The sequence below is a fragment of the Danio aesculapii genome, chromosome 20 (assembly GCF_903798145.1).
Source record: "Danio aesculapii chromosome 20, fDanAes4.1, whole genome shotgun sequence".
NCBI classification, from domain to species: domain Eukaryota; kingdom Metazoa; phylum Chordata; class Actinopteri; order Cypriniformes; family Danionidae; genus Danio; species Danio aesculapii.
In genome coordinates, this window is record NC_079454.1 from 34,719,609 (window position 1) to 34,742,959 (window position 23,351).

General features: G+C 35.4%; 1 protein-coding gene across 1 annotated transcript in view; it reads right to left on the minus strand.

Moving 5' to 3' along the window:
- Positions 1-23,351, minus strand: part of atf6 (activating transcription factor 6) — a 61,824-nt gene that overhangs the window by 24,460 nt on the left and 14,013 nt on the right. Inside the window, exons 8-12 of the mRNA XM_056481469.1 lie at positions 8,702-8,887; positions 8,471-8,562; positions 8,175-8,315; positions 5,218-5,316; positions 3,050-3,149 (exon numbers count right to left, since the gene is read on the minus strand). Of these exons, the coding sequence (XP_056337444.1) occupies positions 3,050-3,149; positions 5,218-5,316; positions 8,175-8,315; positions 8,471-8,562; positions 8,702-8,887 (618 nt within the window). The remainder of the gene's footprint in view (positions 1-3,049; positions 3,150-5,217; positions 5,317-8,174; positions 8,316-8,470; positions 8,563-8,701; positions 8,888-23,351) is intronic.

The following is a 23,351-nucleotide window of genomic DNA, read 5'->3' on the forward strand; positions in this document are numbered from 1 at the left end:
CACTTAACGGACACTGCTCATGAGACAAACAGCATATACAGTTAACCAGTTTATCTTCTCCCACAATTAAACTTTAAACTTTAACTGATTTACCGCATATTAAAGGGTCACGAAACACCAAAACAGAAATATATGACAGAAATATATGTGTCCCATGTTGCTAAAAACATTGGTTGTTTCCGTGTTATTTCAAGCAAATTCGCTCTTTCGGTTTTAAAGAAATTTTTAAGCTACGTCACAGCGATAAGATCCTTGTGTAAATACCAGCGTGGAGATTGGCCCTCTGTACCGGCCGGTACAATGTAACATCTTTGAGTTTTCAGCATTAATTCAGACGGCAGAGAGAAGCCACGTTGTTTTGCCAACCGTAATTAAAAGAAGAAGAATTGTTCAGAGACATGGGTCGTCAGTGTTGCGTTTATTTATGTGCCGCATCAAAGGTTTTGTTTCCATTTTCCAGCAATGAGAGCACTGCTGCGTGTGGACCCACATTTGACTGTGGATTACAGTGGTCTGCTAACACGCGACAAAAATATGTTTGTAAGGAACATTTTTAACCCGAGAGCTTTTTGCATCTGGAAATGGTGAAATCCGCATTTGCCACTCGTCTCCTTTAAAAAAAGACGCGGCCCCAGTTTGTGTTGACTGTCCTGTCTACAGATTTGTTAAGTGTGTGATCAATGTCTTTGTTTATATTCATTCAGATGGCAAAGTCAGGATTGTCAGCAGTACTCTTACAGTTTTTAAAGCTATACCTTAGTCAAAATGATTTAGTTACTAAATTTACAGTACGTTAATATCGTTACAATATTATGGACCGAATGATCCGCTGTAAATGCTACTCTCTGAATGTAAACACCTTGATCAAACTATTACCGTTATGTAGGATTCTCGCCATGTATGATTTTCGCCGCATTTTCTGACAGGATAGTCCATTCACACACACAGCTGTTTGACGCTATTCTCTGCACCCATCGAGTCTCTGCATCTACCGAGAAATGCAGAGTTTTTTTTTCTCCCATTCGCCATGCGGTATAAAATTTCATTAAAACAACACTCATCCAGCAGTTCCCTGCATCAAATATCTTGTTTGTCAAGGGGGGCATGCACGAAATGTTCCTGAATGAAAGTAAAAGTGCCAAACTGCAGTTAAAGTTGACAAATTAAGAATGAAAATTACATGAAACTTCGGAGGAAATGTGGATAGCGTGGCAATGACGCAATGATGTTAGTCGAATTATGTGCTATAACATGTAAAACGGAATCATAAAAGGAACATTCAAAAAACAACTCATGTAAACACCTTAATCATATTATTGTCTTATTCAGATAAAGGCAAATAATTTGATTAATGATGTCCATGTAAACGCAGTCACTCTCTAGCTTCCCTGTGTCTGTGTTTGTGTTGCAGCTGTGAAAATCAGCACGTGCATGTACTGAAACTTCTCTTTTCATGCAAACCCTTCGCTCTTTGGCCACTCGACACTCCCACCTAAACAAAGCTCGACTCACCCACTTTCCTGACTTTTTTCAAACTAGAGGTGTGAATACACTCTGCTGAGACACTTTTTTTTATTGGTATACCCTTTTGTTTAAAGCTTCAATTAAATTTTAAACATTTCATGTTTTTATTCAGCACTAAAAACATATTTAAAGTTACAAGAGCTATCCGTTAAAAATCTTTTTTTAGCAGCACAGCAATTTATCACATCGATAATAATAAGAAGAAATGTTTCAGACATGAGTGTCCCTTTTTTAAGAATTGACATTTATATATCACATGAAGGATGAATAAATAATCTTTCAAATAATGTATATGTATTAGGATAGAACAACATTTGGTCGAGATACATCTACTTAGATATTCAGAATCCGCAATTTTAAGGAAATCGCATTTAAAGTCGCCTATTCGAAGTGCTCAACAATTCACATACGTTTATTAATTTTTTTTCAGCTTAGTCCCTTTGTTAATCAGGAGTCACCACAGCGGAATCAACCGCCAACTTATCCAGCACACGTTTTATGCAGCGGATGCCCTTCCAGCAGCAACCCAACACTGGGAAACATCCACACACTCTCACACTATGCATGCAAACACAGGGAGAACATGCAAACTCCACACAGAAATGCCAACTGACGCAGCCGGGGCTCGAACCAGCGACCTTCTTGCAGTGAGGGGATTGTGCTACCCACTGTGCCACCGTGCTGCCCAACAATTCACATTATTAATCAAAAATTAAGCTAAGTTTTGATATATTTAAAGTTCAAAACAAAACATGATCTTTAAGTTCCAATGATTTTAGAAAAATATACGCGTAATACTGGTTTAGTGATCACATATTAGATGTTCTGAACAATCATGTGACAGAAAGTTACAGACCCCAAATTAACATTAGGGTTACATTAACATTATTATACAAATAGTGAAATATGCTAACTTTTCTATAGAGCTTTAAAAGCCTGACCACAGCAGGGAGGGTTTAAGCACACATTCAAGTCAAGTACAGCTACTGACAGTGGTTTTGAAGATTATCAGACTCACTGCTCACTGTGGCTGAGACGGGGGTGGGGGGGGGGGGTAAGAAGGAAATTAGTCTGAGAGAGAAAAGACAGATTGACTGAGCAGAGGGCTGTTTACTTTCCCAAGACTACTGGATTATACTGAGAGTGGGTTAAAAAGAAGTGAAAGAGAGGAGCAGTGTGAAAGGAGAGAAAGAGCAAAGACTAAGGTCTCATCCCTAACATAAACATTCAGAAAGATCTATTTAAAGAAAATAAACAGAATTATGTCCTGGTGGTTGTCAGCAGCCAGTATCCTGGTTGAAGGTATGCAACCCAGTATCTGCACTTGAGACACACTGAGAAAGATGTCATACAAAAAGGTCAAAGAGGTCAGACAAGACTATTCAGTCACTATACTCGACAACGTCAACCTTTAGATGCGTTTCTCTGCCCCTTTGTTCACACATTCACTGTCAACAATATCAAAAAGCAAGCAACTTCAACTTGAGAAAGACAACTGAGGCTCTAAGTAGGAGAAATGTTGTACCGTAAAGGTTCTGCCTCTGTGCAGAGTGTTGCTCATGCGGCGGGTTTTGGTCTGTTCAACCTCATGCCGATGCACCCATCCTCTCAGCTCATGTGCCATCCTACGGTTATGCAGAGCAGAAACAAATTTCAGATCTCAAAGGGTGTCAGGAGCAGGTAGCATGAAGAATTATGTCATTCAAAACAGCATGGTTTTAGGATGAAAATATGTATGGTTAACAACCACGTATTTTTGTGGTCTGCATTTTTGGCGAATGAAGCATGGAAGAATGAAAATTTAGGCAAAAAACTCCATAATGCTTAAGTACTACAGAATACAGAGTAGGGCTGCACGATTCTGGCTAAAATGATAATCACTTTTTATTTTGCTTAAAATAAAGATCATTATTTTCTCATGATTCTGTAGATGTGAAATAAAGGTTAATATGAGTAGCCTATATTATTGTTATTCTCAAACATATGGTAAAACAACAATAATAATATTAGGTCTATGTGTAGGTCTACTGTTGGTTAAAATGCTACATTTTGTACAGACTTTGAATGCTGGACTTTTTCCCTGGTTGTTAATTCACAGTAAAGTGATGACATCACAATACAACTATTCATAATTCTAAAGATAAATTATTATGTTTGAGACGTATGCTTGCAATCTGTCATTGACAACATTATTAGATCATTTTGTCCATATTAGACCAAATGTCTGGTAAAATCAGACATTTGTCATTATCAGATTATATGCATTATATTCAACAGTATTTAGGCTAGAGTAGTTATACTGACACTGTTACATGTTTATTCTCATGCACAACATCATGGCCCAATCCCAATTCTACTCCTTAGCCCTTCCCCTTACCCCTCGTTTTGTGCATCATGTGAAGGGGTAGGGGTGTCCCAATTCTCTTTAGCTTGAAGGCATAGGGCTAAGGGGAAAGGCTAGATACCCCTCGAAAACTGGAATAATTACAGCAGCTGTGATCGTCGATCTCATATGAAGTAAGAGATCGCGATGACATATGATGACGTGCATTTTTGTAGTGGTGTAGTCGCTTGCGCTTTTGGTTTCACTTTCACTGTCGAGTGCGGTTCATGTCACCGAACGTCATTTACAACTTTATTACTTGTTATTCACAGCCTATGCAGGTTCTGTTCACTAAATTAGACGTCATTTGGGGCACGCGCGCATTCTCTCAGTAGTAAACAAACATGTTATTTCATGGCCGTAAATACATCATTAAATTATGACAGATTTTTGGGTGAATTATACCTTATAAATACAGTATGTGACTCAACACTATTTGGAGGGGTCCACTTTGCTGAGCAACACATGTAAAACAATGTGAAAACTTATGCAACCTCCATGTTTCTCTCCTAAACTTAAAAACATAATTGGCTAAATCATAGAGATGCTGGATTAAGATCGTGTGGGGGGGTCGAATTGAGATTGTGATCTTTTTTTGATTACTCGTGCAGCCCTAATACAGAGTAGAGTGAAAAAAATAAATAAAAGATGTGATTTACAATGATTTTACAACCTTGAGATGTTCTTAAATCATCATAGCTTTTTTTATTTATTTTTTTATTTTTTATTTTACAAAACTGTTGCGATTATATTGACATAGCACAGTGAATGACGGGCCTGTGTTTCTTTTCACAGACATTTTCTATAATTTAATTCCAAAATGAGCCACTTCTTTCCAAATCAACTTAAATCATGCAATTAACAGCAAGAAAAACATGCACTAAACTTGTGCTCATTTGATTGGTCTCAAATGAACCTGACACACAAGTGTTGGTTCAGTAATATTAATGTAATGAGATCACAGGTGTATTTTACAACATCTTCAAATGCCATGGAATTGTTTGCTTTCTTTAAAAGCCAGTTTAACAGATGTTAAAACACCAGTCAAAATGCTTACAATTATCTCTTACTATCATTAAAACAAAGCTCAGAACTTTACGTACTAGACTTAATGTAATAAAAATTCTTTCTCGGATTAGATCAGATCAAATGGGCAAATCTGAGGCACTGCGGACCAGATGCTCTGCAGTCAAACTTTTTAATGAATCAGCTCGTCACAGAACTGCCAGATCCTACTAACTGTATTAAATGTCTAATAAAGCAGCAGTTGAATTTAAGTGTATGGAGCAATATCAATGCGCAGGACTGACTTAATACACTTGGTCCTGTTGACAGGTGGCTGGCAGGGGGGTGGAGTTCTGAAATACAGAGGATCCTTGACCACCATCAATGCTTTCTGCTCCTCCAACCTATGAGAAAGACAAAAGCCATATTAAAGCCAGGAAAGTTTGACAACACAAGAACGGATAAATAGTTTTAGAGTCTTTATAAGGATAATTCAATTCCAAAACAATACATGGAATTTTACAAGACTCTTGTTTTAATCATCTCCTGGTATTGGCTTAACATCTGAAAGAATACCATGTGCAAGTGCGCGAGCCAAGATGGTTCTTATCTTGTCTAAGGAAAAGACAGCATCTCGTGCCAACAACTATTGCCAAGTTCGTTTTTACATCATCGACAAAAATATTAAACCATCTCCCCGCAAGCAGCTGATATAGGCATTTACAGCCCAAACAGGAAAACATGTGGCCCCTGAAATGACATGTCAAACACTTCTTGCTAAGGAAGAGTGACAGTGAAGCTCTGGGAAGCTGGATCGATGTCTCACAATCTTTGCTGACAAAGAGAAGCTCATCTCGCAAAAGAAATTGAGAGTGGGAAGTCTGGAGTGCTTTCTGAGGGCTCTAGGAGGAAATAAATTAAGACAGCAGACTAAACAGTTCCTAATATATTCAACACTAAACGGTAAAAATGCTATACATGAGACAAATCCTGGACTATTAGAAACACTCTCAGGACAAATCCAAACTCAGACCTGGAGGCTAGTTGAGGATAAAATGTTTGTTTAATGAAATTTCAAGAGTTCACACTTAGCCACTACCAGCGTTGGGGAAGTTACTTTTGAAAGTAGTGCATTATAATATTGAGCTACCCCCCCAAAAAAGTAACTAAGTGCGTTATGGAAAGTAATGCGTTCCATTACTTTTGAATTGTGTAAATTGTTTCCCCAAAGATAAAAAAAATCTAACTATATTACAAAACGTAGTTGCCTCTACAGTAACGTTAGACAGTGGCTGCATCTCCTCAACAGTAAAAGCAAAAAAACATTTTTTTAGTTCAGTCAAATAAATTTTTTACCTGGAGAACGTGAACTGATGTTAATCATTTGTTGTTTTGCTGGAGGTGCGGGTGTAGTGCTTTGCATCCAGTTTTGTTTTTTTTGATGTCGTGTTTCTTGCAGTTGTCAAGAGTTTTACTTACACATAATCTACACTTAACGACAATCCACTTCTTTTCTTTGATGAGTTCCAAATAACAAGAATCCATTGCAAAAAATGTAAGTCTCCGGCCTTCCATTCTGACTGTCTGATGGGCGATTCACGAATGAACCGTTTGTTTTAACCGGATCTAAGTGAACCGGTTGAACCAGTTTATTAAGTGTTCAGTAAGTACTAACATACCGGATAGTCCCTCTGACTCGAAATAAACCCATATCCTTAGATATTCAGTTATTGGAACAGTACAGCTGTGAAAAAAAGAGACCTGATGATGATGATGAGTGTAAGTCAACTGTCTGTTCCCTCGCAGCACGCTCTCTCTCATTGAGTGTGTAATTCAACCTAAGGTCATTTTTAATACACAATATATTTTGTAAAAGCCAGTTAAGCAAGGTAAAAAGTAACCCGCGTTATATTTTTTAAAACTCAAATAATATTACTTATTTTTAAAAGTAATGTGTTATATTACTCGTTACTTTGAAAAAATAATATTAGTACGTAGCGCACATTACCTCCAACACTGGCCATTACTTGATACTAGTTGGAGGTTTGGCATGTTGTCCCGGGAAAGAACCCTGAGCTCGAAGATACTTGAGCCCAGGGCTCCAGCCTGGTCGTATACCATAGAAGGGGGTCCGAAATTAGGTCGTTCTTGAGAGCTCCCCCTGGTAAAGTAGGAAAGGGGGAGATGGGGTGGATGGGAGGGTTCTTCAAAAACGAAGATAATGGAAGACAAACTGGGCTATTTATTAAAGACTTTGATTCATCTGATTGGTTTATTAATGCTTGTTGATGCGGGACCAGCCACGATCAATCATAGCATGTGATCCTCTCGAAATCAGTTTTATAAAACTTCACAAATGTACATTATGCGGATAAATGAAAGTCTACAAGATCTGTGGAAATATTCTATAAACTAGAGCTTTAGCAAAAGATGTTTAAAATTCCTGCAGGTGTCCTTGAACTCCCTGTAGAAAACCAGCATCTGGATATAAATCTATATCCTATTTTACAAAATTACATTTTCTGAGCTGCTCCCCAGATACTTAAAATGAACCAGTTCAAACAACCCATCCCTAGGATGTCTTTCAAAGAACCAATAGCACAGTTTAATCCGGAACAGAAAACTTTAGTGCAGTATAGCAATGCTTGTTTATGGAACAAAAAGCATAACTCGAAAGACCTGAAAGTAAAGGAGGAAAATTTAAAAGGACCCAAAACCGAGCCTTGTGGAACGCCACCTGTTTTGGCGCCCCCAAAAAAACCCTAAAGCTGTTGATCTTGTCTAAACCAGGCCCCGGGAGGCTTGAAACATGACCTCTGGGACTAAAGTAACTTAAATTTGACTAGACCAGCTTGATGAATGTCTTTGAGAAAACACAGGAGACAGGTTTTCAAAGTAATCATGTCTTCAAATATCTGTCGTTTCATGTGGGGTATTTGAGGTCCTCTGTGTTTATGTTGTTAAAGCAATTTTTTAGACATGAGAAGCCAGTATTGCTTTTTCAAAACGCCACCCTGGGAAGATAAAACAACAAACTTAGCTAGCTGTCCGGTTTAGGTATGAAAGTTGCGTGAGGGGCAGACATGAGAACAGAGGCTTGTTCAGAGTCACCCAGCACCTGTGCTGACAGGCTTTCTAAATAGACTCTGCAAACTTTGATAGGTAGAGAGGTCTCAGGCGTTTTCTGGCCCACATAGAACACTGAGCATGGCTAGGTGTTCATACAAATGCAGGAAAAAAAAAAAAATCTGAAAAGAGTTACCTGTCCACAGTGTTAGACGGGTCAGTCTGAGGCTTGTCTGAGTTCAAGTTTCTCTCCGACTTGGGAGAAAATCCCAGCAGGTGTCTGCCATTGAACGCAGGGGTAGCAGGAAATGCAGACCCTCTGTCTCCTCCAAGCAAACTGTGTGGGACACAAAAGAAAACAAGTCAGACCTTTATACAACACATTCCTTCTGGTTCCTACAGAGTAATCGAATATGGGTTGTAGTGAAGCTTTTCTGCAATCTTAAGACATGTTATAATAATATAATGTTATGTTTCAATGCACTTATTTACCTCATTGGACCCAAGTTGACGACCAAGAAGACCAGGACAACCATAAGGCACACAGCCCTCCGTTTTGGAGCAGTTGCTTTCAGCACAGAGTTCTGAAGAATGATAATGCATTAACATATGTTAGAGCAAATAGCACAGCCAATTTCAATTTAATGTCTTCATATTGTGGACAAAGGTCAACCCTAAATTCTTCATTAAACAATTACATCTTTTAAACAATAAGACACAAACCTCACTCATTAGGCCTTCCACTTGTCTTTTTAATGTGCCATTTTCATTCTTCAGCTTCTCGTTCTCTGTCAGTGCCAACTTCAGACGGGTCTCCAGTGTCATTAAATACTCCTTTTTTTTCTTCCGGGAGAGAGAAGCTGACTCTCTGTTCTTTATCATGCGCTGCTGTCTCCGAGACGCATTTGACTGCAAGTAAAAACAGAGAAATCAAGTCAAATCAAATACTGCTTGACAAACTGGTGTATAGATTGTATATAGACTAGTATTTGCTTTTAGACAGCGATATACAGAGAAAGTAGATTGTGGTTAAACATGTCCCCCTGATACAAATGAGGTAGCGGTTTTATAACAGATATAATGTGCATGATAATTGCATGCTTGAGTCATACTAAATGCTGTTCAAAGTGCAAAATAATAATTAAAAGTGATTGCATCTAGGTTCTCGGATTTCATGTGCTAACTGTATCTTTGATTAAGATAAATTAAGTGTGGCCAGATATCCATATGGACCTGTGGCCCCTCAACACCCACATTCCACCTAAAGATATTAGCAGACAAGACCATCTGGCATACTGTCCCATATAGAGGAATGTGAAGAGCAAGACAGACCTAATGTCCTATTTTCCACTCAAAGCCATGGGAATAGCATGTTGCAGATTACAACTGAAAAATGCAGAAAAATAATAGCAAAAACTAGATAAAATACAATTTGTAAATAACTCAAAATGCAGAATATGTTTATATACATTATAAAAAATATCTTTATTGAATGCTTTCCTATTAAAAAAAAAATCTACTCATTGAAAAATACTGGGAAAATTTACAATGGTTTCCACAAAATATTAAGTGTTTTGACCATGAGTATAATCAAGATTTGTAAAATTCATCAGCACATACTGTACATGTTGTTGGCTTGTGAAAGGCTTGTATAAATGATTGAAACTGCATTGTAAGCTGTAGGTGTGAACTTAAGGTAAAGTGGAAGGAAATCAAGAAAAAAAAAGTTAAAGTTTAACGACGTATTCAGAGTAGCTGCTTAATGGCTTAACATAAAGCTATAATGTTTATTACTTAATGCTATCGTGTTTATTACTATAGTTGCATTCCAAATGGCATAGCATACGTATGTAGTGTCGTCCCAAATTGAACATTAATAGTTTTTTTACTAAGCGGAAATTCAAACAGTTTCCCTGATAACATTTGTCGGTTGCCAAATTAGTAAAATAAATTACCAAAGTACCAAATAAGACCTGCTATGAATATAACTGCATTCATCATCATGAGGCGGTATAATCACACTCGTAGGAGAATTTTACTTTCACAATCTAAAATAAATGAAGTAATCCAACATCAGCACCCAAAAGCTCCGCCTTTTCCACTAGGTGAGCAAAGCAGCGGCTGTTGACTGCGTCAAGTGTCCAACATTCAACATTTATTTATACCGGTTGAATAAGTGCATCATCCGGGTTATTAAAGTGCACTTAATATATTTAAAGTTTTCTGTGTGAATGCACTACTTACACTATTTATACTATAAAATAGCGTAGAATAGAGCATAAGTATTTGATTTGGGATGCATCTAATGGTAACATAAACAACCAGTTTGCTAGTCTGTCTTAACATGTTGCAAGCATGAATTTAATGTTGCTAATATGTTTCTAACATGGTAAACATTTTGCAAGCAGGTTTTGTAACATATATTAATGTCATAGGATATTTGCCAAGCTTCATAGTCACAGATTTCTAGAGAGATGCTCTTGTATGTACGATAGCTTCAATACGCTGTAAGATTTAAAGTTTAAAGGTTTTACATCCTCCTCAAAAATCCATTTGTTTTTTTTTTATGATCTGACCAGACCACAAATAAAGCATTTTAAGGCATTCTAAGGAAAAACATAACAACAATATCTCTATTGTTCCTGCACAAAAAGCTTTAAACTGTGATAAATTAATGCGTGCTCCACATAAACAATGTTCTGGAACTGGATTAAATTCTTACCCAATTAAACTCTTAATTAGGCTTACATAAGCTGGGTCTGCAGATAATCAAACCGCAACCCACTCCTGACAAAACTAAGTGGTCAGATGCTTGTAGCAGACATGTTTGAAAACAGACCCCGCCCTGAAGACAGAATGATGAAGGTGAACAAAAGAGCTTTACTGAAATAGACTAAAACAAACCCAATACCACTGGTGGGGTGGGGTGGACCGTTCTCACAGCCAGACCATTTTAAGACTGTGGCCTAATAGTCGTGGTGATTAAACCACTTGGATCTCTGTGTGCCTGTTTGTGCTCCCATCTCATGAGAAAGCTCTCCTAAAACCGGGAACTGGGCCACGGTAAGAGCCTGGGAATGAATAACATGTTTGGTTACAAGAGCACAGGGTGCCATCACCATGGTGATCAAATCGGTGGAAAGGGAGGGATTGGTAGACACTGGCACAGCTTACCAAAATCTAGTCTTCCTAAAGAACAGGGATAAAAAAAAAAGATAGATATTTCAGACATTTCAGTGACTGAGGGAATTCCGTTTAACCAAAACCTCAGTATATTCAAACCAAATGCTTATCACCCAACTCTCAGATTGATTGCGGAGTGCAGACACTTGATAAATCTACAAATATGACAGTATGATGATGCCACCAAACATGACTAGAAAAGCCAAGAAGGTTTAAAAAAAAAAAAAAAAAAAAAAACATCAAACCCTGACTGATGAATCGTCTATGATTGGGATGAATTGGGAGGATTTGAAGTACATTAGTTATAACATAAAAAAGGTCTATAACAGTGCTCTAAATGGGGTGGAGTAACAACTCCTATAGAGAAAAAAAAAAACATAATTTTTGTGCTAATTATTTTGTTTTACATGCACGCATTAAAAAAAAAAATAATTATATATATATATATATATATATATATATATATATATATATATATATATATATATATATATATATATATATATGTATATATATATATATATATATATATATATATATATATTCGTTTAGGTAAAAACATGCACTTGTTTTCCGTTTAAATTGAAATATATGTAAATGGCACATATAGGGCTTATGTTTCCTTTAAAAATATTATTGAGAATATTCCATATTCTATTCTTAAACATAAAACCACTTCTAAAAACTCTTATGTCATATATAAATCATTAATGTTGTAATTTACAGTAGGCTATTTATTAAGCAAAGAAAGAAAATCCTACTTAATGATAATTATAATACTTATTGTTCCTTTAAACATAAATAAAAAACAATATCCTATTTAAAGTCTACTTCTACAACTTGTCATTCAAACCACTGCAGAAATGTTCTAACCAACAGGCCCATGTCATATAGGCCTACAGTACAGATACATTTCTTAATAAATAACCTACTATCAATTAAAAGCATTAACGTATGCTATATATTTTTGTTTTCACAAGCTTTGGAGATGTAAGGTAAAAATTTGCTTTTAAATAATAGGTCACCTATAGATTTTGTCATGAGCCACGGCTGCGTTCAAAATGGTATAAATGTTTTCAAAGTGCACTATAAAGGGAGCACAACTGTCAATATGAAGATCGCTAAAACTGAACTGTAAAAATACTTTGAAAGCAAATTAAGAGAGATTACTTTAATGCTTTTTTTTTTATCATTTCAAGTTTGAATGTTGGAACATTCCAAACGAATAGGGCATAGGGGGATACTGGGACTAGAACACAACCAGGAACTATGCTTCTAACTACAGCATTGGAGGTGTAGTTGGAAACGTACAAATTTGCTAATGTTCATTGGAATGATGTATTTGGAAAACGCCAAATCAACACTATGAACTATGTTTGTAACGGCAGAACTTGCAACCTTAATTGGCAAAAGATAGTTTTCAAAACCGCACCCCAGTTCAGATTTATCTGGCACATTCTAGCTGAATTTATTTGTTAGCTCAACTTTATTACCCAACTTAACGTATAGCTGACCCAGCAGTATTCAACCAACACTGCTTTGTTTGGCATCGCCTTCAGAGAACCATCACATTTTATTTTACCCCAAAGAATCAGTTCGAAAAAAAGATGTGCTCAAGCGAGTTATTCATAATCCCAAGTGTCGTAAGAAAAAGAAAATCTACCATTTATATGCTAAGAAAGTGCTTAAGAAAAATCTAGTCCACTACTGAAAAAGTCAAATGTTTTGAACCTCACCTAGATCGAAGGCAATCAAGTGCTCAATTCTGAGTCTGCAGTTTGAACATGGCCATTCACGCAGATCACATTTTTCCATTCCACTGCACTACTTCCCCATTGCTTTCTATGTAAACATGTGTTGGACTGATGTGTTTGACCACCTCTTTAGCAGCGTCATGTGCAACACACATCAATTTTTAGGTGACTCGAGGCCTTGTGCATTTTCCCCATTCCATTGCCCACATCTCACATTTTCCAAAGTCAAATAGTTTTCAGTGTAAATGGCCCTTAAATCTGTATTTATGGAGCAATAGCCTAGTTTCTAAAAGTCAAACAAAACTATAATTAAAAAACCAACTCATCCAAGAGTGAAAATGGTGTCATTTTTAACTTACCCTCATGTCATTCCAAATAAAAAAATTCTGTTATTTTTCCATGAAACACAAATACAGATTTCTTCTCGCATATATTTTCCAAATAACGATATTTCACAGTAACCAATGTATTATTAAAGCATCGTAAAAGTAGTACATCTTTTTTATGTCTGGGCTTGTGTGCAACTATCTATTAGCAATTATTATGTGGTTACATAGAATGCGGTTAACATTCTGATGACAGGGGTAATAATCGGATGAAACTAAATTACATATTAGCTCAGATTAAACTTCTACTGTTCCCTTTTATCAAGGCTTCCACAAAAATTACACAACACTAATGTTTTCAACACTGACAAGCTTTTCATGAGGACAAATCCGAAAATGATTACCATTTCTGATAGATTGCACAATAGGTTGTTTTCAATCACATGGTTCTGGCATGGATGCACAGTCTACATTATTATTTATTTACTTCTTTTTGTAAGGGGAAAAAATGTGCTCCACAAAAATAACCATCTAGTTTAGTCGAAAGAGTTGCGTTTCTTTTTTGCTGTGCATCACAATGTTCACGTTATGGTCGTTTATTCAGCCGAAACACCAATAAAGACTTGGATTATTGCAAAATAAGACAGAGATTTTATTGCAGCGATTACATGGCAGGGTACATTATTTATATTCTGATATATAAATAACTTGTGATAATATCAGATTTTTATAGAACACATTAACATATTTATACACATTGCCCTGTGTATAATCTTAATTGGTGCCGTCAAATGAATTATCACGTTCAAAAAAAGGTTTCCTCCTCTTTATGAGCAAAAACCTTTGGAAGTCTATAAAAGCGGTTCAGCATTTCTTATTTTGGCCAATTTAAACAATTATAAACAACATAAAACAGAAATATCTTGATGTTCTGATAGCGATTCCTATGTAGAAGAATCACTTCCTGCCCTCCATCTGAACTTCGCGCATCATCAGTGACGTCAAGTGGAAACAACCTATACTAAAAGACACAACTAACACATTGTACAGTAATAAACTGCATTTTAAAATATAAAACTGTTGTTTTAATATATAATAATAATAATAATAATATTGCACAATATGAATGTTTTTACTGTATTTTCTATCAAATAAATACAACTGTGAGAAGCACAAAAGACAACTTTCAAAAACAAAAAAAAGCCTGATGACCTAAAACTGTTAAATGCTATTGTAATTACTAAATGACTACATTCAACGTTATGCCAAGAACAAAAAAAAAAGGAATGACAATTGAGATAGTCTGGCTTTTTAGTCTTAAGAAGTCTTCACTGGGGCAGGAAGATGAAATCTGCATGACACTGCACTGGCTGAAGACCTCAATCTTAAACTGCTATAACAAAGCATTACATCCAATCTGCTACACAGTCATCAGCATTCAGCTGTTTCAAACATCCCACGCCACAATAACTCACAAGCAGCCATACATACACACACATTCACTCAGACACCTGCCCCACCTGCCAGTTTTACTGTCGCACTGCAATTCCTCCCAAACCCCCTTAACCCCAAAACCTCATCTGAGGCCAAACCACAAGCAGCCACAGTTAAACCACAGCTGTGCTAACCTCGACAAATACACACACATATTGACAGTTTCAATGATCCTTCATATTTAACCACTGCACAATCATGACATTAGCAGAAAGATAAATAGAGGACTCTGACCTATTTTAAGCACACATTATATATATATATATATATATATATATATATATATATATATATATATATATATATATATATATATATATATATATATATATATATATAAAATGTGTGCTTGAAATAGGTCAGAGTCCTCTATTTATCTTTCTGCTAATGTCATGATACATACATACATACATACATACATACATACATACATACATATACACACACACACACCTATACATTTTCCCATTCCCTTCACAAATAGTTGTGAGCATTTGCCACGTAGCAGTACAATACCCCAACCAAGAGTCTGCAGATCAGAATAAAGGACAAAAACAGAAGCAGGAGAGAGAGTGAACATGTGGCTGCGCTTTGCTAAACTTTTTTTCTTCCGAAGCCAACAGACGCTGAGGCTACAGAGGAGAGTCTTTCATCATATGATATTCCCCTAACCATTAGATTCAACTAATGGAATCGTTGCTTACACACTAAACACATTCGATATTCTTTAAACATCAAAGCCAATTCATACCTCCAATCACAGCACATGAGTCAACATTTCAAACTTATTTTGGAGAATTTGACATTTCTAAAATTACATAAGGCGATTTATAGTTATAGACTATAATAAAATCTGAAACCTGTAGAATTGCAACATGCAAAGATGATGTGGATTTTTACAAGAAAACCACTGGTTTATACAGGGACAATAACTGTTGCTATAAATGTGTGAAGTTGTTTTGATTCTCTTTCGTCTCAGGCATTCACGACCGAGTCTAAATGACAGCTTGTGTGAATCGAATACCTTTAACATGGTGTACAAAAATCACACAAGCTGTGAAGGAGGGCTACACAATATAATGTTTCAACATCGATATCACAACGTGCGAATCTGCAAAAAGTCACATCGCAGGATCTGATTTTTATTAGGATTTTCACGAAAGGGTCACGAAACACCAAAACACATTTTTTGAGATGCTGACAGTCATATATGTGTCCAACGCTGCTAAAAACACTATTAGGACACATATATTTCAAAACAAAGTGAAAATTGGTTGTTTTTGTGTTATTTCAAGCAAATTTGTTTTTACGGTTTAAAAAGAAATTTTGAAGCTATGTCACGGCGATGAGATCCTTGTGTAAATTCCAACGTGAAGACTGGATGTCTGTACTGGCCGGTACAATGTAACGTCTTTAATTTTTCAGCATTAATTCATGAGAAAGACTTGGCTCGAACCAATCAGCACGCTCAGTTGTGAATGAGGTGCAACTCCATTAATATGCATGATAGCTTCGAAGACCGTTTTTACCCATTACATTGTGCAAACGGCAGAGACACCACGTTGTGTAGTCAACTTTAATTAAAACAAGTGGAAGCAGAAGAATTGTTCAGAGACATGGGTCGTCAGTGTTGCGTTTATAAATGTGCCGCAATAAAAGCTTTGTTTCAATTTTCCTGCTATGAGAGTGCAGCTGGCGTGTGGATTACAGTGGTCTGCTAACATGCGACAAAAATATGTTTGTAAGGAACATTTTTTACCCGAGAGCTTTTTGAATCTGGAAATGGTGAAATCCGGATTTGCCATTTGTCTTCTTTCAAATAAAAAAATTAAATAAAAATAAAAAAAATAGCGGTTCCAGTTCACGTTGATTGTCCTGTCTCCACAGATATGGTAAGTGTGCGATTAATGTCTTTTTGTTTATTCAGATGGCAAAGTTAGTTAGTATTGTCAGCAGTCCTCTTACTATTTTTTAAAAGACAGACCTTAGTCAAAATAATTTCGTTAGTCGTAGCCTATAGCCCAGTGGTTAGTGCGTCGACACATCGCACCAAGGTGCTCACAGCGACCCAAGTTCGATTCCATGCTCGAGGTCTTTTGGCAACCCTTCCCCCATCTTTGATCCCCATACTTTCCTGTCTGTAAATCTCCACTGTCCTATCGCAATAAAGGTGAAAAACCCCTAAAAAAATTATTATTTTTAAAAAATTATTTCGTTACAAAGTCTACAGTACATTAATATCACTACAATATTATGGACAGATCCGCTGTAAATGCTGCTCTCTAAATGTAAACACCTTAATCAAACCATTACTGTTGTATAGAATTTGTGCCACATTTTGTGTCAGGATAGTCTATACACACACGGCTGTTTGACGAGTCTCTGCATCTACCGAGAAATGCAGAGGTTTTTTCTCCCATATGGTGTGCGGTATCAAAAATTCCATTAAAACGACACTCTTCCAGCATTTCATACTCTCATACAATATCTTGTTTGTCATGAGGGGCATGCATGAATTTCCTGAATGAAAGTGTAAGTGCCAAACTGCAATTAAAGTTGACAAATTTACATGAAATTCTGGAGGAAATGTGAATAGCGTGGTGATGCAATGAAGTTAATTGGATTATGTGCTATGACATGTAAAACGGGATCATGAAAGGAACATTCAGAAAGCAACTCATATAAACACCTTAATCATATTATTGTCTTATTCAGATTAAGGTAAATAGTTTGATTACTGATGTCCATGTAAAAGTAGTCACTGTCTACCTCTTGCATCTGTGTTTGTGTTGCCTCTGTGAAAATCAGCGCATGCTCATATTGGAACTCCCCTTTTTATGCGGGGGAGTTAAACGCTTCCGTCTTTCGCCACTCCCACCTAAACAGAGCTGGACTCGCCCACTTTCCTCACTTTTTTTTTTTTTCTTTTTTCTTTTCTTGGACAGGCCGCCAAGGTCTATTAACGGCTGCCCAAGTATATTTAGTGACTTTTGTTTTTTACCATTATTAACATCCTTTGATGCCTTTTGAGTCTGCTCAATTTAACAAACATCCACGATCAATTAAGTAGTGGAAAATCTACTCTCGGTTTCCATTTTCGTTCTGTGCCCGCAAAACCTGTCAACAATCATGCAGACAGTTTCTTCGGACCCACAGAGATGCGCATTTTTAGGACTTCCGGAATTCAACTTTTGCATTCGCTTTCTAAAGCTCGTATACGTATTTGCATTGATCTTTTATCAAAGACTACCTTCTGCCTGGTTTCACAGCTGACGGTAAATAATAGATTCATTAATCTAAACAACTCAGAAAAACTTTACTATATACTCAGAGAGGACGAAATGACTATCTAAACTGCCTGCAAAATACATGTACACCATTAGTAATGGTAAATCTTTAAATTTTCCTTATTTAAAAAAAATCTACTTGTTTTAATCTTACAATTATAATAATTTTTTAGAAATAGTGTCTGTTTTTATGAACTTTTCTGTCATTTATTTCTCATTTGCTGATTATTTAATTAAATTGATGCTTTTTTTATATACATATCTAAAATGCTTTGGCAATCAAGTTTGGTTTGAACTTGAAAGAGAGAGAAGCAGATTTTTATTTTTATTTTACTTTTGTTTGTCGCATATAGTTAACTATTTATGTGATGTGGGTAAATGGTGTGTTTGAGTCCGGCTACCACCGCAAGTATACTTCAAACTTGTGGGAAGCACTGTGTATGCCTCCAACAAAATCATCCCAATCAATGTAAAATTATGAATTCTTCCCTAAAAGAGTGACCTTGTGAAATTATACTCATATTGCAATTTACAGCTGAAGCCAGAATTATTAGCCCTCCTGAATTATTAGTCCCTCTGTATATTTTCCCCCAATTTCTGATTAACAAATAAGAAAAATAAGAAAAAAATATTATAGAACATACTTTTAAAAATTCCTTGCTCTTTTAAACAGCATTTGGGAAATATTTGAAATGGGGAAGAAGAAATTCACAGGAGGGCTAATAACTTTGACTTCAACAATATTGCAAAAAAACTAAACACTGCAATGTTATTATTATTTTGTTTTTCAATTTCATGTAGCCCTACCGTGAACTACAACATAAATGTGCCTATGAGAATGAAACACACATGTATGGGGCTGCACAGCTGATACGGGTCATATTTTAACACTTGGAAGCAGAACTCACAGGAAGCTGCACCACAGGGTGTTTTAAACATATGATCTTTATATACAGGGCCCATTCAGTTGAGCAACATGAGCACTTACAGCTCATTCACAACAACTGTGCTGTGCCAAAACGCATTTTTACCAGTATGTCTCATATAAGGCTTCTGTGCACATAATACAATTACTGCAGCTATGATTGGATATCTTGGTGATTTGAAGCAAACAACTGCGATGTGATATGGCAATGTAGTGTATTTCCTGACATATGTTTTTAAGATGATATACATAGGTTTTTTGTAAGTAATATATTGCACTATAGATATACAAATGTATTTGCAGTAGGGCTGCACAATATATCATTTCAGCATTGATATTGCAATGTGTGCATCTGCAATCGTCACACCGCAAGATATGCAATGTTCAGTCTGAATGATAGTTGACCAGGAGCCACAGAACACATGTGCTTTGTAGAGTCGCTGCTAAGTTTAACCATAATAGTGTGAAAGTTTATTATCTGCATGTGTTTTTAAGGCCTGTGACTGAGCATTTCAAGAGAGCTTAAAACATTTGGACACAAAGAGTTTGTAAGTGTAATAAAGATCATTTGCATTTAATTACTAATTACTGTACTTTAGGACAGACCAAATGTACCAAAATGTACCTTTGGTTTTTCAAACCTGCAGATACAATATTGTATCTTCAAAAGGTACAAATCTGGTCAATGAAGGTACCACTACAGTGACAAGACACTTTTTTGTTCTTCAAGAACTATTTAAAGGTATTTTGCTTTATCCAAAATGTGTCAATTCATTTTGAGTAAATATAAAACATCAAATACATTTTTGATCAATGTTTTTTTTTTAAGTTTCTTTGTGTAAACGCACCTTTTCCATTTACAATAAACAATAAAAAATACTTTAACATAAATCAAAAGATCTATTGTTACAGAAATACATTCTCCCATGTACAATAGAAAACATTTTTTTCTCCAATTTTCACACAATACCTAGTGTAATCACTTAAAAGTTCATTTAATTTACTTAATTTTGAAATAGAATTATGCAAAGGTATTGTTACAAGATATGCACAATGTTTGATTAGTTTTACAATACTTAAATGTCTGCATGAACACTTTACACATGCAGGACTTTTGCCAGCTCACATGTGTAGTGGAAGGCAAACGGCAAAAGGTGTGGATATCAATAATGAAAATGTATTTATGAAAAAATGCTTACCAAATGTTTATTAAAAAGGCCTTAATGTTTAGTTTACAATACCTACAGTTTTGTTTTACCAGTTGTTTTGTATTATAGAACTTAATATAATATTACATTTTTTGAGCTCCTTTAAACACTTTTAAATGATGATTCATGCTTTAATATGAAAATTATTCATAAAATCACTTCGGTTTTCCAGTAACATTAATTTGCATAGTTATTGTAATAAAGGAGTTGTCCAACACTTATGTACCTTTTTTATGAGAACAATTGTGTACCTTCATTTCAATTGTATCATAAAAGGTGCAGAACAGTACTATAAAAGGTCTTTTCTGTACCATATAAGGTACAACTTTTACAAAGGTATAAAACTTCCTCAAGAAACATTATTTATACAACAGTGTACCTTTTTTCTGAGAGTTTACTTGATCAAGAATTTTGAGATATTTGGACGAGTAATGAGACCAAGCAACGTAAGAAAAGCATTTTTGCATTGTGAATATTCAATTTCTATACCTGAATACTGTATAGAAAATTGTCAAATTCATATTCATACCATCTTGTGAAACTGTATTTATGTCGCAATATTTACTGCCAAAAAAACAAAACAAAAAAAACGCAATATCCATTTATTTCCAATATCGTGCAGCCCTAATTTGCAGTAATAGAATAGATAAACAATTCATATGACCCCTGTGCTATCACAGGTAACAATCGACTGCCCACACAGGTAATTATCATCACAAAGTATATGAACATAATCAAGACGAATAATGTTAAAAATAATAAGTACAATTCATAACGAGTATTAATTATACTATTTTAATAAAACAAATAAAACATACTCTTGATAAAAACACAATGAGAAAAAATTAAGACGGAAAAAACATTGCTAAAAATATTTAATTGCTAATGGTGTGAAGATGCATTAACCATAAAACACTCTATACATGTTTAACTTCCTAAACTATCTTAAATATGTAAAGCAATAACAAAATACAAGGATTAAAAAAAATTAATATTGTAACAAAGATAACATTTATGCATGTCTTACCCAACTAAACTTTGTATATACCATAATACATATTATATGACAAAATATTTACTAAATGTTACAGATTTCTATTTAGAAGAAACAGTAAATCTGTTTAATTAGTAACATTTAATAACAATTCATAGTAAAGTTGCAAGAAAAATCTCCTTTAAAGCTTTGTGATTTACAAATTAGTTTTTTTATCTAACTGACTGCGATTTCAACAACTGTAGAGAGAAAGTATGACGTTAAGCAGTCATTTCTGACATTTTCCAGTGTTGTTCATTACAGGGCATGTGTTTATCAGCACTTCTATGGAGGTCTGTTTACTCCCAATCAATGCCACTCAACCTACACATCAACCAAACCTATGTACACACAGGTGCACCGCTATTTATTATTATTTTTAAGTCAGAGAACATTTCAAGTCCACAACCAAAGCTGTAACAACACCCAAATGGGAAAAGACTGAAGCAAATGGACAGGAATTTAAGACTAATCCTGAACTCTATTTAATTAATCTGAGGTCAGTTGAATCGATGTCGGAACAAATAGTTTAATGGAAAATAATGAGAGCATGAGCTCATGGTCTGTCTATTTCCAAGAACACAGGAATGGATAGAGCAATACTCTTACAAAAATAAGAAACAATAACATTTGACATTTTTTCTGACCATTGTGCTATACTTCAATCAGGATGACAACATCCTACTAGGGTCAGGTAAATAAATCATAAATAATTAATTCAGAAATAATCATAAATTATATCATCAGGTCAAGGTTTGGAAGAACATGAAATTGAGTAATAATTAACATAAATTTTTGTGGGAACTAACCATTAAACATGTCTTTTAATACAGCATTTAACATTGGTTCCTGCTTAGTCTCTTTATCCAACATCATCCCTTCTATAGAAAGATATGCTCTTCTCACCTAGAAATCTCAATCTCCCCTGCTTCTACCATAACACTCTCTCCTCCTCTCTCAACTATAAACAGTCCAATTTCTCACATCTGGGTAGGGCTTTTCGCTGATGTCAGGACTGCACATCTGGAAGAACACAAGCTATTGATTAAGGAACCATTTGATGAGTAATACTTAAAAGTAAGACCAGATCCATGGCCATTCAGGTTCCCTTTCTATCCGTTTTGTTTTCCATATTTAGAAGTTGTGCAAATAAAAAAAAAAAAGAGTGCAAATTTTTGCATGATTAGGACTATTAGATAGTAAAAACTTTTATCATGTACAGTACACACCTAGAATTGTTGCCATACAGGTTTCTAATTAATTTAAATTATTATTATTTTTTATAAGTCCCGCCCTAAACTATTGCCATTGACTGAACCATTGTTGCCATGTTGAGACACCCAAACAAACAAAGCAATGTGGAAAGTGCTACGCAGCCACACTTTTTGGAAAAGTCAATCAATTAAATTTCTTTTGACAGGAAATAACACACAGCAGCTAAAAGTCCTTGAGCAAATGCTCTAGAATTAGACGGTGATGCAGTACTCACTATTACTGAAAAGTACTATTACTGGGTTTTTTTCCATACTAAAATTACACACATCTGCACATGTAGGGTCTTATGAAGGATAATATTCATCACAATTATACCTTATTGTTACAACTGTACAAATGTCCTTTCCACGTTCCTGGAAAGATTGAGTAACTTTTCATAGTGAAAGACCTATATACACAATACAGTTCAGGTTTTAGGGTCAGGACATTACTATACAAAATCATTTTAAAGCTAGATTTTATACTGATAATTTCTTAATGATTAAAATAATGTTTGAAATGACTTGTGGTGAAATGTCTTGGCTGCGTCTGAAAGCTCTAAAATGCTTCCTTTGAAGGGAGCATTCTAAGGTCGGAATGTTGCAAGGCACATCAGAATCCAAACTCTGCTTCACTTCCTGTCTCAGGAGGAACAGTTGAAGTCAGAATTATTAGCCCCCCTTTGATTGTTTTTTTTAATATTCCCCAGATGATGTTTAACAGAGATAACTTGCTTAATTACCCTAACCTGCCTAGTTAACCTAATTAACCTAGTTAAGCCTTTAAATGTCACTTTAAGCTGTATAGAAGTGTCTTGAAAAATATCTAGTCAAATATTATTTACTGTCATCATGGCAAAGATAAAATAAATCAGTTATTAGAGATGACTTATTAAAACTATTTTGTTTA